Source organism: Cetorhinus maximus, chromosome 16 (genome assembly GCF_964194155.1).
Source record: "Cetorhinus maximus chromosome 16, sCetMax3.hap1.1, whole genome shotgun sequence".
Classification (NCBI taxonomy): Eukaryota; Metazoa; Chordata; class Chondrichthyes; order Lamniformes; family Cetorhinidae; genus Cetorhinus; species Cetorhinus maximus.
In genome coordinates, this window is record NC_135894.1 from 45,750,851 (window position 1) to 45,763,696 (window position 12,846).

At 42.6% G+C, this 12,846-nt stretch overlaps 1 protein-coding gene across 1 annotated transcript in view; it reads right to left on the bottom strand.

Moving 5' to 3' along the window:
- LOC144691580 (nectin-3) overlaps positions 1-12,846 on the bottom strand; it is a 48,446-nt gene that overhangs the window by 19,782 nt on the left and 15,818 nt on the right. The window contains exon 2 of the mRNA XM_078559793.1: positions 2,265-2,591. Coding sequence (XP_078415919.1) covers positions 2,265-2,591 — 327 coding nt within the window. The remainder of the gene's footprint in view (positions 1-2,264; positions 2,592-12,846) is intronic.

The window sequence follows — 12,846 nt, forward strand, 5'->3', positions numbered from 1 at the left end:
TCCTACAGTTGAGATGTTAAACATAGGCCCCATCAGCCCTCTCAGGAGAATGTAACATATATCATATTCGATCAAGAGTGGGAGAGTTTCCCCCAGTGTTTGGTCAATATTAATACCTCAGTGAACATTATTAAAATAGATAATTTGGTCATTAATTGGTTTGCACTGAGCCCTCAATTTTCTCTGGTCCACAGCAGCCACACCAAAGGGTTTTAAAGTGTCTGTTCAATGCTGTTACCAAGGATAGCTTTTTACTTTCCTGAATATGAAGTCAGGAGTAGTAGGAGTACTGATCTTCATCTTCAGCCTGGCCATTGTCCTGCCCATTGTGATGTGACTGCCGTCCCCACCGGTCACATCCTGATCACAAACAAGGGCCAATTATACCTGATCCTCTTCTTCAGCTATGGCATGATAGGTTATGTTTGTTGCAGAGTTTGCTGGGCAAGAATCAATTTGTAGGCTGTGTGTTTGAAATACTACCCACTCCATATTTCAGTTTGTATTTGGTCCCTGGTTGCTGTTTTATAATTCATCCTAGTATTCTTGCACTTTAAATTGCAACATCTTAATTTCTAGAAGATTGTTCGTATTATTCTTTCCCAGTTCTAGTAGCAAAAATGGAAGAGATGGACTGGACGAAAATTAGATGGTAAGTACAATCTGCTTTTTTTCTTTCTTGTGCTGCTCATCATTTCCTGCCCAAAGTTTGAGGGGTAATATTGGGCAGAATCTTGAGATGTCAGGGGTTTCGCCTGCCGGCTAGAGAGCCAGTGAGAGGCCTGCACTGCCTCTTTTCGGGAAGGCCGACTGAACCACACGTGAATCAAGCAGTAGCAAGGCCAGCAGGGAGCCTTCTCCAGAATCAAGACCCCGGGGGGCGGAAGTCTCACCTACAAAGAGCTGCCAGTCAATCAGAGGCTGGCAGCTCTTGTGCTTAACAGAGCCACTTGGTAGTAGGTGGCGGCTGCTGGAAAGATAGGCACCAAAGTCCCAGGATTGAAGAGTGACCCAAGCCACAGGAAAATAATTGGGGGGTGGGAGGGGGCGGTGGTGGAAGGAGGGGAGAAGGGGGCAGAAAGGGGGGAAGGGGGGATAGAGGGTGGTGTTTCGCAGGGTGGAGGTTGTGGGGAGAGGGGTTGGCAGCAGCAAGGGTTTGGCTTTGAGTGGGCCTCTCCTTCTCAATGGCCAGTTCTGGCAATGCCTTTGATTGAGGGAACACCCTTCTCCACCCCAGGAGACAACAAGCTGGCCATGTGGTTATAGCTGCTGTGCACTCTGCATGGCGACAGGCCTACCTACCTCTGGGTTAATACCAGCGGCAGTGGGATGAGGCCCTTAAGTGGTCATTCATTGGTAACCTAAGGGCCTAAATTGACAGCAGAACAGGAAGGCCTTCTCGTGCAGAACTTCATTCTGGCAGAGGTGGGAAGATGGCAGAGTTCAGGTATGTCACCATCCCAACTAATTGAATGCACTTTCCGCCTGCATGCTTGTCACCAGAGAGAGAGCAGAAGATTCCGCCTATTGGCGCTACACTTTGGAAATTTAGCTGCTGTTTATTAACTTTGTTAGTGAGCTATGACAGAAATATATGACAGTATTCTACTGCTTTTAAAAATCAGTTTTAAACATGCTCTGCTATGCCCTCTGGGACATAACTCAGCAACAGCCCAGCTGTGGTCTGCTTAAACTGATGAGCAGTAAAGTGCCAAAAACCTTTGATTCAATGCTCAGCTGTATACTTTACTCCATGGCAAAACAGACATCTCAAATTCTAATCAACGAATCATTGCAATTAAGTTGGAACCAAAAAATTCACTTAAGTGCAATTTTCAATACAAATAGACAATGTACAAACAAGGCTTAAAATGTAGTTTAAACGTTGTGCTTTAAAGTAATGCAAGGTAAAGATAAGTTATTTATCTCAAACAGGAAGCACAGATTTCACAAGTATCTTGCAAGATTCCTCTGTCAACATGAAATAATGGATTTGTGGGACAGACTCCCAGGGAAGCTATTAATTCAAAGCCAATGATACAATTAAAAGAAACTGGGTCAAATAGCCGTTGAGGAAGAGTTGTAGAGGTAGTAATAGATCTGTTTAATTCATATCAGAATTTGAAAGAAAGTACAGGGATCTTGGGTAAGAAACCCACGATTAAAGTAGCCATATATGGACAGTGGAAGGAGATGGATTGATGAGCTGAACAGCCGTTTTTGGTTTCAAACTTTTTTTATATTCTTATTTGTATCAGTCTTACCATCTACAGTGAGGCAGGTCTTCCCAATGTTTTGGCCATTTATAAATGTATGAAAGATACACTGATAACATCCTTCATCTTCAAGCTTCACTCCAAACAATACAATAGTGGACACTTGCACCTTTGATGGCATGAAATCAGCTCTACCACTAAATGACCCAAATACATTGGGCCCATATTTTTCACTAAATGTAGCAATATTGTCCTCAGATTGACCATTTAACTTTTGCCAGGTGACCTGTAGAATTTCTTCTAAATGTGAAATACAGCTGAAGGTAACATTTCCACCTAATACTGCTGTCACATTCTCCTGCGTCTCCACATTCAGTTTTCCTGTGAAATAGAAAAATATAGTAAAACACATCAGTTGTTCCACAAACATCATCTGTGATGTATTCGGCTCTAAGGTATTCAGAGGTATTCATAAGGTATAAGGTATTACAGTGGACTATTCTGTCAGCCGTGGCTCAATGGTAGCACTCAACTCTGAGTCAGAAAGTTCTGGGTTCAAGTCGCACTCCAGAACTTGACTGCAAAATCTAGATTGACACTGCCAGTGCGGACTATTGGAAGTACTGTCTTTCAGATGAGAAACTAAACATCTGTCACCTCAGGTGAATGTAAGGGATACCACAGAGAAGAGCAGGGAAGTTATCCCCAGTGCCCTGGACAACATTGATCCCTCAAACAATATCGTTAAAGCAGATTATCTAGCCATTATCACATTAGTGTTTGTGGGGCCTTTCTGTGCATAATTTGGCAGCTGCATTTCCTACTTTACAACAGTGACTATATTCAAATGCATTTTTAACTGGCTGTAAAGCACTTTGGGAAATTCTGAAATACTGAATCAACTGATGCTAATGACAACATTATTACATTATATTCAACTCACAAGGAATTAAATCTAAACAATCTCTACTTCTTGAAACATGATTTGATTCAGAAGGATCAGCTGGAGAATTTTTGCTTCATGTACACTTATTCAGCTTGACAAAATTGGGAGCAGTAGTTATTTCATTGTCATTCATAACTGATATGTCGGAAATAGTTTAATTCAAGCGAGCACACCTTAAGTTCTTATCTGAACAGCTGTGTAGGAACCACATAGAAGATTTCCAATTCATGGTAGCAGCCTTGATTGTCAATCTGGGCAATTCCCAAGCACAAGCAGCCTGAGGTCCCTGCCCAATTGGGACACAGGGGCTGGGATTATCCTTCCAGCACCAGTGTTTTAGTGGAACAGGACTTCCGCTTGACCCGGTTTCCCAGTCTGGGGTTCAACCCATATGCACAGCATGCTTCTGGCATGATTCTCCCCACTAAGAGGGAGCCTGCCATTGAAATTCCAGCAGTTATGTAGAAGAAGAGGTAGCCGGGCAGTTACTGGACCAGAAATGCCTTGAAGGTGGGAAGATATGTAACAAGGGCTGGAATGAGGTTGTTAATATTTGGATGTATTGCCACTTCCCCTTCTCAAATACTTTTAGAACTAATAAAAATAAACTAATAAAAATAAAAATAATTTTCCTTTCAACATTGTTATGATTTTTTTCCCCTGGATTTCTCTCAGCAACATTGTGGGGATTAATCTTTAATTCCTGGAGACTCCAGGTCAATCCTGGACGGTTGGCAACTGCAGACTGGAATGGAGGCATTCTGGAGGGTGGTGCAACGACCTCCCATCGCAGCAGGAAACTGGCGTTTTCTCAGAAATTTGTCCATCTCTTCACGCAGACTCTATTCCTACAATTCTAGATGACTACTCATTCTTTCCTCCCTCTGTTCTTTCAGACACCACACCGTATCTGTCAGGACTTCTCTCCCACAATTTCTTCATCATATTATTTTCATGGTCATGTCATACTTGAAGCATAATTACTGCACTTACCTGTGTTTACACATATTCAGAGGCATGTGTTTGCACATCATGAAAGAATGAACCAAATATTAAAGCAACAGTCCTGACTAAAATGAACAAACCAGCAATTTTGTGTATATTTTTGTGCAAAGAATATGTGCAACATTAGTGATTTTGAAGTAAAACTCCACTGAAGCACAAGATAGAAAATTATTGGGATTTATCATCAATTATAATAATACAAAAAGTCAGCACCATATATCGATCAAGTTTTGTTTAAAAAATAGCCCATTAGTTAAATGCAAATTCTAAGACATTTTTGATATTTTGTGTATTTCTGTTATGCTGTAAGGCATTTTTAATATGTCTTGTATTTCTGTTTGTGAGTAAAATGTAACCTGTTGTGGTGTGGACCAGCATGCAGAGCTTAACACCGGATGGGGGAATATGGAGTGCGGAGGACATTGGAACAAAGGGAGAGGAATTCTGACCAAAGACATCATTGCTGAGGCTCATATTGAACTTTTTAAAAATAAAGACAGTTTCAGCTAAACAGACAGATGCACACACAGACATGTCAGCACTTGTCACTGGGATGGTGGCTCACCACCAGGCACCCTGCCTACAACAGATCTCAAATGTTGCAAGAATGGAGAATGCAAAGGAAGCTTCAGATAATAATGTGTGTGTGTAAGTTTTAATGTGTTATTTGGCATTTTGAGTTCGTAACTCATTATAGTTCACATTTCTAGGTTGTGTGGAAATGTGGAAGTGTGGATGTGATTGCTGAGTGTGTCTGTCAATCATCAATGTGTCAGCAGAGATTGCTGTTTGAGGTTTTAACAAGCTGTAAAGACAAAGCACTAATTGCCCTGTTCTTTTATGTGGAAGCAGGATTCCTTTTGTTTTAGACTAAATGGGCAGAATTTTTCCATCGGCAAGCTGGGGGCGGGGCCCGCTCGCTGACACGAAAATGACGCGGGATGACATCGGGTGGAACCCCCGACATCATCCCGCCCCATTTAAATATTTAGGAAGGCAGGCGGACAGCGCGATCAGCTGTCCATCCACCGACCTGTCAATGGCCAATTGAGGCCATTGACAGGATCATTAAGCCAATTAAAGGACCTGCCCGTCCAACCTTAACACGAGGGGAACATTTTAATAATTTTTTTATTATTCTATTTTTGAAGTTTTAAACACTGTCAAGTGATCTCCCTGAGACAGCACTTAGTCTCAGGGAGATGTGTGCTCTTTCATGTGCATGCATGAAAGAGCGCATTCTGACAGTTGGGGAAGCCCTCCCCCCCACACAGGAAGATAGCGCTTCCCGTCGGGTGGCCCGCTGGGTGGGCCTTAATTGGACCGCCCACTTAAAATGGCAGCAGGGCCCGTTTTGGTGGCAGCGATCGGCTGCCCACCCACTGCAAAGCCGGTCGGGCCTGCCCGCCCATCAAGGGCAAAATTCTGCCCAATATGTTAAGTTTTTTTTAGCAATTAACTTTGTTTTGAGCTTTTAATTTCTGGAGTTTAAAAGTTTAAGGAAAGAAGACAAGTCACGTATCTGGCTTTTTTTGAAACACATGCTATTTTTCTCTGCTTGTGTGTGGAATAAATGTAATTTGTTTCCTTGGGTAGAATATTGCCCTTGGTGGGTAGGCTTGGCGGGGGCAGTTGGGAAGCTGACCGCCGCCTGTGATCGGCATCGCACCGCGATTTCACGCTGGTGGGCCAATTAAGGCCCGGCCAGCATGAAACGTGAGTGGCAATGCTCAGCGCTGCCTGTGTTGGAGGTGGAGGGGAGTGGTGGGGGGGGGGGGGGGAATATGAACTTGTGCATGCGTGCGAAATCGCGCAGCATAATCTCCCTGAGGTATGGAGCTGCCTCAGGGAGATGAAGAGATATATTTAAAAAATAAAGAAAATTAAAATGTTATAAAACATGTCCCCTCATGTGACCTGTCACATGAGCAGGGACATGTTATTAATGAAAAATTAAAGTTATTATTTTATTTTTATTTGCTTTTTGAAACTTCATCCTACCCATGGATGAGGTTTCCAAAAAAATGCAAAGGCCACTTGGCCTTTTCGCCTGCCCGCCAACCATTAGGTTTGATGGGCAGCGAAAAATTTGCATTCATTGATTACTTAATGGCCTTAACAGGCCTTTAACTGTTGGCAGGCACGCTGCCAGCTCTGGCGTGCGCCCACTGACTGAACTATTGCGTGACTCTGTGTTGACATCGGCATGTTCGGCCAACATCGATGCGTGTCATTTCATGCTCAAGCAAAGCGAAAAACTCTGTCCCTTGTGTGAATGATGTTTGTGTGCTTCAACCTTTGATGACTGTAATGATGATGTACCGGACAGGTTTCTACTTGAAACAGATAACTTTATTACAGAGAGCTCTTTCAGAAGCTACATGCTTGAACGGGATCCATGACTAGAAAACCACAACCCTCGCCACTTGGATTACCTGCGCCTCGGGCTCATTCGTCAAGAACGAACACTTAACTCCTAATAGGCAGTAGGAAAAGCAATATCTTCAATCACTACATTTCCTCCCCTTTAGTTTTTTTTGCATTTCCTATTTACAAAGAACATTTTAATCCACAACATATACATATATACAGGACAGGTGATTAAAGATTAAGTCTCTGAGGTGTTTTCTTATTTAGTTAGAGCTGTGTAGCTCTACCGCTTCAGGTTCTCCCACTGAATAAACATGATCAGGAACTGCAGTATCAGATACATCATTAGAAAGTGGCAGTTCAAGGTTAGGCAGAGATATCTACAGAGATATCAGGTATGTCTAATGTAGGTTGATCTGTCACCTCAGTGGTTAATGGTTTGACGTTAATCACAGGCGGAATAGCTGGATGTTGGAATGTGTCTCTACTCCTAAGATGATCCATATGTTTTTGAACAATTCAGTCTTCCACTTCCAACTGGAAGGACAAGGGACCAGTTTCTGAGGCAATTATACCAGGAAACTAACAAGGTCCATTTCCAAAGTTCTGCATGAAAACTGTGTCTCCTACAGTAAATCTATGAATATCATGATTCAATTTTTGATTACTCTGATTCTTCTCTACCTTCCCCTCTCAGTTTGGAAATACCAGATTTAACCTTGTACATAGGCAGCGTTTCATCAATAATTCAGGCGGGTGTTGATCCCGTAGTTGAATGAGGAGTCGTACGATAATTGAGAAGAAAGCAGGAAAGTCGAGTTTCTAGAGTACCTTGGGATAACCTCTTTATTCCTGAATTGGAAGTTTGCACAGCTCTTTCAGCTAACCCATTTGATGAGGGATACAGTTTTAATATATTTGATTCCATTTAATTTCATGAATCTCTGAAATTCTGTACTAGTGAAGACAGTACCATTATCTGAAACAATTACTTCTGGTAGGCCATACATACTAAAACACTGACATTGCTTTTCAACAGTTGCACTCAATGTCGGTGATCTGACTTCATACACATCCATCCACATAGAATGCACATCTATGATCAATAGAAACATGGTACCTAAGAATGGACCGACATAAACAATATGTAGTCTACCCCAGGGTCGACCAGGCCACTCCCTTGGATGCAGTGGAGCTGAAACAGGCAACTATTGTTGTTGCTGACACTGGAGACCGTGCTTGACCATGCTTTCAATGACACTGTCTATGCCTGGCCACCAGAGCTTTGCGCAAGCATTTTCACCTTCGATACGCCTGGGTGTGCACTGTGAAGCTCTGTCAAGAGTGGTCCTCTTCCTTGTGAAGGGACGTGACTCTTGATCCCCACAACAATATTCCATCTTGACAACGTAACTCTGTATCACGGGCATCTCTTGAGACACTGGTGAATTCAACCACCCTTGCAATACAAGATCTCGGACTTACAAAAAAAATTGGATCTCTGTTCGTTCAATTCCTTATTTGCTTCGCACACGCAGGCGAAGAGTCCAAGAAATTCAGCACAAGAACTTTCTTGCGGCACTGGAGCATGTATAATGCTATCTGGTAACAGGAGACTACTGAGAGCATCCATATTTTAAAATTACGTAGATAAAATCAAAGCCCAACATTGAATTCTTGCTGATGTTATTGGTGAAATAGCTTTATCCTCACTAAATAAACCCATTAATGGTTTATGGTCCAACACATACTGAAATGTCGGCCATGCAGATACTGGTGGAATTTCTTCACTCCAAATATTACTGATAAATCTTCCTTTTCTAGTTGTGGATAACCTTTCTCAGCTGCAGAGAGAGTTCTAGAGACATAGCCAATTGGCCTTTCAGAACCGTCTTCCATCCTGTGTGATAAAACAGCTCCCACACCATAAGGAGTTGCAATACAGATTAATATTAATTATTTTGATGGGTCATAATGTACCAGTAGACATGATGAATGTAATAGCTTCTTAATTTTCACCAAGGCTTCTTCTTGTTGCAAATTTCATGACCAACAATGATTCTTTTTTAATAACAAGTGTAATGGTGCTAACACTGTTGACAAGTTTGGCAAGAAATGATTATAATAATTAATCATGCCCAAAAAAGACTTGAGTTTAGTTACACTGGATGGAGAGGACACCTCTTTAATTGCCCTAACTTTTTCCTCCGCTAGAGGCAACCCCATGGCATCCAGCCAGGGGATCCAAGTAAGTGACTTCTGGTGCTTGGAATGTACATTTCTCTTTCTTTAATTGTACACTGGCTTCCAATTAAGAATCTTCTTAAAACCTTTTCCAGGTTGGCCAAACATTTGGCTTCCGCATTAATCCTGTGATCAGAACATCATCTAGGTACACTACTACTCGGGGAAGTCCTTGCAATAGGCTTTCCAAGGTCATTTGGAAGATTACAAACAGATGATACTCCAAAGTGTAGGTGAGTATATTGATACAGGCCCTTGTGCATGTTGATGATTACATACCCTCTAGATGCGCTATCCAGCTCTAGCTGTTGGTATGCTTGACTCATGTCCAGTTTGGTATAGGGTTTGCCTCTTGCTAGTTTTGTATACAAGTTGTCTATCCTCGGGATAGGATATTTATCTAGTTTAGCTGTCTTCTTCACGGTCAATTTGTAGTCCCCATAAATGCGAAGAGTTTGATCAGGTTTCTTCACAGGGACTATGGGCACTGCCCATTCCGAGAATTGGATGGGTTGATTATGCCTAGCTTCTCTAAGTGACACAATTTTGCATCCACCTTCTCCTTTAGGGCATAAGGCACAGGTCTGGCCCTAAAGAAACGGGGTGTCGCCTCCGAATCTACATACATTTTTGCTTGCAAGCCTTTTAACTTTCCCAATTTGTCACGAGATATACTGTCGTATTTCCTTAACAGTTCAGGAATTCCTCCTGTTCTCACATGAAATATTTCTGACCAGTTGAGCTTAATTTTTTGTAACCGGTTTCGGCCCAGAAGTCTAGGTTCTTCACCTGTCACTATGATCACTGGATGCTGGGCTGTCAGTTGCCTTTAGGACACAGGTACTGTGGCGATGCCCTTTACCTGTATGGACTCTCCAGTGTATGTCTTCAGTTGAGCCATGGTTTGCCCCAGATTCAGTGGCTCAGTACCTTCATACAGGTATTTAAATGTGTGCTCTCCCACCACTGTGGTTGATACTCCCATATCTACCTCCATTACTAGCAGCTTCCCATTCATTTGATCTGTGACGGTTACAGGTTCAGTTTTTACTGCTTTGACATTGTACAAGGAATAGGTATCAGTATCGGCAGCTTCCGGTTCTGTTAGATTATTCACTTCAATCATTTTGGTCTGCTGCCTTAAGGGCTGTCTTGATTTCGCCCTGCATTGCTTTATTGCTGATGCCCAGTTTGGGTTCCGCCAGGGCCACTCAGCTCCTGACCTCATTACAGTCTTGGTTCAAACATGAACAAAAGTGAGGTGAGAGTGACTGCCCTTGACATCAAGGCAGCATTTGACTGAGTGTGGCATCAAGGAGCCCTAGCAAAACTGGAGTCAATGAGAATCAGGGGGAAAACTCTCCACTGGTTGGAGTCATACCTAGTACAAAGGCAGATGGTTGTGGTTCTTGGACGTCAGTCATCTCAGCTCCATGACATCACTGCAGGAGTTCCTCAGAGCAGTGTCCTAGGCCCAACCATCTTCAGCTGCTTCATCAATGACCTTCCTTCCAAGATAAGGTCAGAAGTGGGGATGTTCGCTGATGATTGCACAATGTTCAGCACCATTCGTGACTCCTCAGATACTGAAGCAGTCCATGTCCAAATTCAGCAAGAACTGAACAATATCCAGGCTTGGGCTGACATGCAGCAAGGAACATTCACGCCATACAAGTGTCAGGCAGTGACCATCTCCAACAAGTGAGAATCCAATCATCACCCCTTGATGTTCATTGGTATTACCATCACTGAATCCCCCACTATCAACATCCTGGGAGTTACCATTGACCAGAAACTGAACTGGACTAGCCATATAAATACTGTGGCTACAAGAGCAGGTTAGAGGCTAGGAATCGTGTGACGAGTAACTCGCCTCCTGATTCCCAAAAGCCTATCCACCATCCACAAGCCACAAGTCAGGAGTGTGATGGAATACTCCCCACTTGCCTGGATAAGTGCAGCTCCTACAACACTGAAGATGCTGGACACGTCCAGGACAAAGCAGTCTGTTTGATAGGCACCACATCCACAAACATTTACTCCCTCCACCACTGATGAACAGTAGCAGCAGCGTGTACCATCGACAAGATGCACTGCAGGAATTCACCAAGGCACCTTCCAAACCCAAGGCTGCTACCAGCTAGAAGGACAAGGGCAGCAGATAGATGGGAACACCACCACCTGGAAGTTCCCCTCCAATTCACTCACCATCCTGACTTGGGAATATATTGCCGTTCCTTCACTGTCGCTGGGTCAAAACCCTGGAACTCCTTTCCTAACAGCACTATGGGTGTACCTACACCACATGGACTGCAGCAGTTCAAGAAGGCAGCTCACCATCACCTTCTCAAGGGCAACTAGGGATGGGCAATAAATGCTGGGTCAGCCAATGAAGCCCACATCCCGTCAATGAATTTAAAAAAAAACGTGCCCTTTCTTATGGCAGTAATGGCATTCTGCCTCCTTGCATCTGCAGGTGTCGGGTACGTGGTTACCCCCATATCTATAACAGATTAACTTGAAAGTCACTGCTGAAATGCCTTTCAGTTTTTCCAGCAGAAGAGACTGTCTCTTGCTTTGCTGCTGTGTCTCTGATTTTCGCGCCACACCCGGTGGTAGATTCCCGCTGTCATGAAGCTACTAATGTAAATAATATTTTGGAAAATATTTTTCTTTTAAAATAGAGTCAACTGGTGTGTCTTAATTAGATTAGAGTCAGCTAGTCTGGGTGATTTGATATGCGCTAGTTTGAGATGTAAACAGAGAAATAGAGTCTATTTGCATTTTTTGAATAGAGCATTCAAGGAGGGTGAAAACTTGATGCCTTTCCAGCAGCTACCAAGCAATATGTTTATAGTACTAATAAAATTGGTTCAATGAATGAGGTTTCGTTGTTAAAAGGTAAAGTTTAAAGAGACTGGTGAGACAATGAGAATTTGAATTTGATCAGTGGTGGTAGGTATAACTTCAGTAGTTTTCTGGTGTGCAGGCAAAGGCAATGTAAGATCAAAAGGCAGCTGTAAGCCTCCAACTGGCTCCACAGTGAAAAGAACCTCATTTTGAATTCTTAAGGTGAAAATGCTTTGCCTGGTGTTTGGTTAAGTCTATGGATTGCTGCTGCCTTAGTGGAGATTAGTTTGGGAATTTGTTAAAAGTTATGATAGTAGTAATTTGTAGCCATGTGTATATATATTTTAACTTGTGTAAATTAATAAAATGTTTCAATTAGTTTAATGTAAAACTTCGAGAACTGATGGTCTAATTCCTGAATTTAGAGTCTCATCTCAAACATAACACTTAAAATTATAGGTTATGACAGTTATTTAAAGTTTCCCCCTGGGAATTTTAAATAACTCCGCTTTACCAACTGCATCGGTCTTAACACCGCCCTAACTGAAGAATGGTGCCATGTTGCACATTCTGTAAAGCCTGTGGGTCTCTCGCAGCACTTTCCGTTGCTAGCGCTATTTCCATTGCGCGCTTCAAATTGATGTTAACTTCTGCGAGTAAACGACACTTAATGGCATCATTGTGAACGTCAAAAACTAACTGGTCCTGCAACATGTCATCGAGCCTCCGAAGTCGCAGTGCTCTGTCAACTGTTTGAACTTTGCTATATAGGTTATGATGGGCTCTCCCGGGGCCCTTATTCTAGAGTTAAACTTAAACCTCTGCATTATTACCGATGGCTTCAGCTGAAACTGTATCTTCACGAGGTCTACCCATTTGTTAAAAGATTTAGAATTGGGTCCTTTTGGGGCCATAAGACTGTGGATGAGGTTATATGTTTTACTACCACAGACACTCAAAAGAATTGTTTTCTGCTGCTCCTCAGCAGTAATTTCATTTGCCGCAAATAAAAACCAAGGTGCTCTACATACTGGCTCCAGTCTTTCATAGACATGTCTTAAGGGTCGATTCTGCCAAATAGTGGCATGGCTGGTTAGCATACTTTTATTTTTTTTCTTAAGAACTGAGGTACTCACATCCACAAGGTGAGGTACAGCGTCTGAGCTATTTTAACCTCATTGCCAAATGTAATGACTTGACAGAGAGGACAGATTT